This window comes from Copadichromis virginalis, linkage group LG16 (assembly GCF_057382275.1).
Source record: "Copadichromis virginalis isolate Kocher_CV1m ecotype Utaka linkage group LG16, C_Virginalis_male_GT1.1, whole genome shotgun sequence".
Taxonomy (NCBI): domain Eukaryota; kingdom Metazoa; phylum Chordata; class Actinopteri; order Cichliformes; family Cichlidae; genus Copadichromis; species Copadichromis virginalis.
Genome location: NC_140633.1, coordinates 307,501 through 313,982, shown reverse-complemented (window position 1 = coordinate 313,982; position 6,482 = coordinate 307,501). Strand labels below are relative to the sequence as shown.

At 44.2% G+C, this 6,482-nt stretch overlaps 1 protein-coding gene across 2 annotated transcripts in view; it reads right to left on the bottom strand.

Annotated features, from left to right (window-relative positions):
- Positions 1 to 239: 239 nt before the first annotated feature.
- Positions 240 to 6,482, bottom strand: part of LOC146690015 (hepatic leukemia factor-like) — a 14,445-nt gene continuing 8,202 nt past the window's right edge. Inside the window, exons 3-4 of one of the 2 annotated variants that reach the window (XM_085434894.1) lie at positions 5,534 to 5,748; positions 240 to 4,478 (exon numbers count right to left, since the gene is read on the bottom strand). In XM_085434894.1, coding sequence (XP_085291020.1) covers positions 4,260 to 4,478; positions 5,534 to 5,748 — 434 coding nt within the window. In that variant the 3' untranslated portion in view covers positions 240 to 4,259. The remainder of the gene's footprint in view (positions 4,479 to 5,533; positions 5,749 to 6,482) is intronic. The other variant, XM_085434895.1, reaches the window with a different exon arrangement.

The window sequence follows — 6,482 nt, the reverse complement described above, 5'->3', positions numbered from 1 at the left end:
GACAGGATGGGTCACTGAGCTGTGTCAGATACAACATGCTGAAATAAGCACTGTGATCACACTCAGATGGACTGTATATTTACTGACATTTATTATGAAAGGGTTCAAAGGAAGGTGCTGCCTCCTTGTGGTCATCAGCCGTCTGAGCTTTTGTGGAGGTTTTTCTAACGGCCTTCACCACGAGGACACATGAACTTTACATCAAACCACAAAAGAAATGATCCTCGTGTTCATAGGAGCACATTTGAATAATAACTTTATTTGTATGAGACTGGATGAGTCATACAGGTTCAAATGAAGCATAAATCATCTTCTCCTCATCTTTTAGTACAAATACATCTGCTGATCAACAAGAACTCCAGAATATTCCGGCAACACAAAGAAAACTTCCATGTTTGCTTCTTGTGTAAAAAAAATCTATAAAAATAAATTAATATCCATCCATCCATTTGCTTCCGCTTATCCTTTTCAGGGTCGCGGGGGCGCTGGAGCCTATCCCAGCTGTCATAGGGCGAGAGGCGGGGTCCACCCTGGACAGGTCGCCAGTCTGTCGCAGGGCCAACACACAGGGACAGACAACCATTCACACTCACATTCACTCCCGCACTCACACCTATGGGCAGTTTGGATTCATCAGTTAACCTATGAATGAATAATTATGCTAAATTAGCTGAAGCATGAATAGACACATTTAGAAGTGAGGAAACCCTCTTCCTCTCTTTCTTTCTTCCTTTCCCATCCCCCGGTCATGTCTGTAATAACTTAAAATAAAATAAAATAAATAAATAATAGTAACAAAGGTTAATCAAATGGACCAATACGGGAAGGCCGTGATGATCCACGTGGTAAAGTAAATCCGTTGGGCATCTTTCTCAACGGGACAGGCAACAAAAGAAAGAAGAAGAAGAAGTGATGACTCAAACGCTCAGATTACAGAGGACCAAAAGTGCCAAAATAAACAATAATATATAAATATTAAAAATAACTAAAGTTAAAAACAAAAGTTTCATTCTGTAGAACATAAAGTGAAATTCACATATTTAAACACTGATTTACTTTTTGGTCATTACTTATAATTTCCCTTCAATAATTTCCATTTAAAACATTTAACATTAACATTTGTATCCAGTCCTTTTTATTATTAATTATATTTAAACTTTAATCATTCCCAAAATTTTAAATTTAATATTTTTTATATTAGTAACCTTATTTTTTCATTTTAATTTTATTTTCACCCTTATTTTTTGTTTCTCTATTTATAAATTCTTTAAATTGTTTTGTTTATATTTTGATTATGTTTTTACTCATTAATTTTCTTATTACTTCTCCCTTCCCTTTTATGTTTGTTAAACTCTTATTTGTTCATTTTTTTTATTTATGTTTATTGACTGTCCTTTTTAAGGATTCACTTTAGCTTTTATTTTGAAAGAGACCGAGGCAGAGAGCAGCACAGAGAGATGACAAAGATGTCAGGATATAAACCGGACCCGATCAACTCGCCCGTTCATCTGGTTTCTGCACCTGTCACTACAGACGGGGACAAAAGAAGCTCAACATGGATGGTATTTAAACTTGTATTTATTATTTTGATCATGAGAAACAGAAGCAAGGACAGAAAAGGTTTCTGTGAACAGAGAGTCAAACAGGAGGAGGCAGAAAGAGAAACCACAGCAAACGATAAAAAGGCAGAATACAAAAAAAAAAGAAAAGAAAAGAGGGCTTCATGTTGGGGGGGGGTTACATTCCTCTGGGCCAAACACAGTCATGAAACTAAAGGGACCTGCCCAGGTGTGCTGAGGGTGGGGGAGAACAGGGTGAGACGCAAAATGAAGCTGGTAGGTTAATGCCCATGCATCGCATGCCCCGGCCGGGCACGCCACTGTAATAATATATATGTGTGATATACATACGCTTCAGATTTATGAAAGGATTTCCAAAATACACGGGAAATATCTACGTAGGAAAACAGACTGTACAAAACAAGAAGAATAACTCTGTATAAACATTAAACCCTGTCATGTGTATCAATATATCCTGTATACACTGTAGTCTTTTGGTCTGTAGTAAAGAGTACTGAAGTGAACCCACAGTATAAGACGACACCACGCACCCAAATATACATTTATGTCTCACTCGGCCACCGGGGGGCGTCGCTGAGCTACGTGGGAAACAAAAGTCAAAGTTCACGCCTGACGTCTATTGCACTCAAACGGAGCGAGTTTCCAAAAACACGGCGAAGAAGAGTCAGAGAAACTCGTACCGCGTCTCAGCTTATCGGGATGTTTATTTATAATCACCTTTTCTTTTTCTTTTTTTTTCTTATTTTAAAACAGGAACAAGAAAAACAACCAATCAGAAGTCAAGAAACTGTTTGGACTCTTCCGCTCACTTCCTGCTAGAGCAGCTTTGCATGATTTACACTTCAAAATAATCTTTACTTATCTTGTACCAGATCTGTTCATAACAAGCCACCTTAGCCCCGCCCATTCTAGGCAGGGTTCTTTCGATTGGCTGCCGCTGTAACGCTTATCAAACGTGGTAAAGTTTCAATTAATTACCTTAATACACGTTGACATTAAATCCATACGATCAGTCTTATGTTTGAAAACTGCCACAGCAGGCGTCAGCAGGCTTCCAGCAGCTGGCCAATCAGAAGAGAGGAGGCTTTTAAAGAGAGAGGAGCTGAAACTGGATCTAGTTCTCAGCTCCTCTCTCTCTGAACTGAACATGTTTAAAGATTATTAAAGCTCCAAGAATAAAAATATCGGAGGTGGAAACGAGCAGAAGAGGGAGTTGTTTAACGATAAAGTACCTGAAGAGTAAAGCTCTGACCGACAGCAGGTGTGCTAAATAATTTCATTTTTAAATTTGCTCTAAAACAAATTCAAACTTTCACAGAAAGACAAAAACATGACAGCTGAGCATTAATCAGCTGTCAGCACGGCTTGGTTTGAACACGTAACTTCAACGCGGCTTCATTCGTGCACAAAAAAGGTGATGGTAAAGTCGTGAAGATGAGAAGCAGGACAGTCGCTGCAGAAACCCCCACGCTCACCTCCATCTTCCTACATTTACCCGAAATAAGCAAGAGTGCGAGGCGAACCCTGGAAACACGCCGGATTAGATCTTATTTGAAGAAACAGAAAGAGAAGAGACGAAGATGATGCTGCCGCCAGAAAAGATATCTCCTTTTTATGGAATCAACCTTTCCAAACATTTACTGAACCAGGATGTGAAGACTGTGGCGATGAAGAACGTCTCGGCACAGCAAGGAGCACTCTGATTTCAGGTTAGTTTTTACCGCTTTAAAGTTTCTTCTCATTTGAACCATTTTCTTAAAGTTTGTTCTTAATTTGTTTTTTATTGTTTTAAGATAAATTTAAGTGCATTTTATCTCTTTAATCTTGCTTGTTTTTCATTGGCGGAGCGCTCAGAGAAACCTGAAGCAGCTTTCCTATTGAACACAAACATGAACATGCTAAAGTGAAGGTCAAAGGTCAAAACATGCAGCCAGACCCTTTAAGTGACCGGACTGGCTGCTGAGCTCCCCTCACCCACTAGGGGGCTCCAAAACCGCGCCCAACCGTGTCTGAACTCCCTGAAGACGCTTACCTCTGATTATCCTCACAAATATAAAAACATTTCCTGCTATAAAACTTTTGGCATTTTGGGCACTTGTTTAAAAAAGAGAAGTCAGGTTAAAGTTAGTGTGAATGTGAAACAGTGCTGAGGGCCCGACAGAAAAATTAACAGAGAGCAGGAGCTAAGAGGCAGGAGGCGGTACACATTCATTTACAGGTGTGTTCACACCTGCAGGGGGAGGAGCTGCCAGACATTGGGAGAGCAGGGGTCAGAGGTCAAGTGAGTGTTAGTGGAGTCCATGAGAAGAGTTCACAGGGCTGAAGACACGCCCCGACAGGTGTGTGTGTGTAAGAGTTCTGAGTAACGGGCTCGACTCAAACAGGAAGTCATGTGAAGCCAGCGCACGGGAAAAAAACAAAACTATAAATATGTTGCATCGTGTGTCATTTTACAGCACCAGTGTGGATTCATCCGCCGCTGAAAGTAGTCCCCAGCGAACGCGTTTTAAAACTGAACGTTTTGAGGCAGAATCAAAATCAGAGAGGAGGCGTGTCCTACGTGTTTCTGATCTGATTGGTCCACAGACTAACCTGCCGTGAGTCGAGCCCTTCGGAGCCGTGAGACGAGCTGGCTGGCGGTGTGTGTGTGAACTCTGTACATGTGTGTGTCCCGCGCCCTCACAGCGGCCCGTGCTGGGCCTCGTACTTGGCGAGGATATTCTTGGTGCGTCCGAGCTCTTTCCGCAGGTCGGCCACTTCCTGCCTCAGAGCAGAGTTCTCCTTTTCCAGGAAGCTGGCCCGGATGGCGATCTGGTTTTCCTTGAGGCGTCGGGCGTCCCGGGAGCGCTTAGCAGCTAAATTGTTCTTCCTGCGCCGGGCCCAGTATTTGTCATCCTGCTCGAAGAACAGCGGAAAACAGGAAGGATTACTTCAGAGAAAATAATAATCAGCTTTTTAGCACGTTCAAATTTTGCCTCCCTGAACCTCCCCTCACCCCCACCGCCGCCCCTCCCTGGGTCTGGTGCTGCTGGAGGTTTCTTCCTGTTAAAAGGGAGTTTTTCCTTCCCACTGTCGCCGAGTACTCGCTCATACGGGGCCATCAGATTGTCAGGGTTTACTTTGCTGTATAAAGTCGTTGTCGCAGAAACTCACAAGAAATAAAAACCCCTAAAATTCTTCATATCAAACAAAGTGGTAAACTGTAATGACCTGCCTCCATCTCACTCTAATCCTGCATCCATGAATCCTCTCTGAGCTCCACGTTCAGCATCCTTCATCCAGCACAGCCGCCCTCCCTCCTCTGCACATGTGCAAGCCATCTCAGCCTCTCTGACTCTGATATTTCTGATCGTGACCACGTGAACGCCTCAAAGGTCGTGAGCACACAAAGCAGGAGGAAGCGTAAACGGTGAGTTTGGTGTGCTTATCTGAGTCCTTGTCTCTGTTTGAAGGACCGAGTGTGGATGACTAAACGCCGCGCACGTTTCCTCCTGCGCTCGCACACAGAGCCGTGTTTCATTTGAACAAATTAAAAGCCAAATCCTCTGAGCCCGACCTCACAGCAACGTCTCCGCTCCCTCATTCACACTAACATAAGCCTCTTAACCCCGAGACTGTGCAGCTTTAAGCCGCGCCGACTAATCAGCCCTAATGGATCTGCCGGCCTGCAGGCATTCACATCACATCCAGGAGAACCCGAGGACGAGTGCCTCTGCTGCTTCACTCAAACATCTGAACTCTGACCTGAGGCGCTTCGTCTCATGTAACCGATTCCACATAATCATATAACTCAGTCAAACTGAAGCGTTCTGACGATAAAACCTTTTCATTCACGCTGAACTTCTGCTGCTTATTATTCTCTAACCCTCTCTGAACACCGCCACCCTCAGGTCAGACTGGGAATTACAGCGAAATCTGAGCCGCTCATCGGGATAGAACCAACTCCAAGTTACCTTCATTTCGTCCGGGATGAAGACCTTTCGAGCCTTCTTGATCATCGGCTGCGGTTTCAGCTCCTCGACCGAGAACTTGCGCTTGCGCGGGTCGAAGATCTCCTGACCCGGGACGCTGGACAGAGCCAGGTCAGCTGGGTCGGGCTCAAAGCTGACGGGGACCTGGATGGAGTCTGGGTCGATGGGGCTGGAGGTGTTTCTGGAGTTTGAGAGGCCTGAAAGAGAAACAGAGGACGGTTCAGACTGGGGGTCATGTGACTAACGAGTAACACAGAGGGAGACACGAGCAGACAGTTTGACTCTCGTTTGACCTGTGAAAGAATCTAAGAATTAGATCAGCGGTCCCCAACCCCCAGGCCTCGGACCGGTACCGGTCCGTGAGTCGTTTGGTACCGGGCCGTGAGAGTTGAGGCTCGGGTGTGAAATGTCTGGTTTTCAGGGTTTTTATCGGTTTTCAGCGTTATTTATCGCTAACTCGGTTTTCCTGGGTCTTTTCACATGTGTTATGAATAAATCTTCTTTTTTTGGTACCGGTACTGGTTTTATTTTGTTGTATTTATCCGCGACACCTTAAAGGCCGGTCCGTGAAAATATTGTCGGGCATAAACCGGTCCGTGGCGCAAAAAAGGTTGGAGACCGCTGAATTAGATGATGCTGCTTCATGTTCAGTTCCTCAGTCACACTGTGTCACCCATGACCCCCAATAACTAATGAAGTCTGTGGTGCTGGTGTAACTGACTGGGATGATCAGACTCACTGGGTTCAAACTGGTCCTGAGGAGATGACACATTGACTCCATTTATGAAACCTGTAAGAAGAGTCACAGTGACAAACAGCTCCTGCTCGAGTGTGGTGAAGTGTAACAGCTTCACTTCCTGTTAGGAGTCATGTGACTGCAGATAACCAGAGGCAAAGGTTCTGAATATAACTCACTGCTTTCTTATCTGAT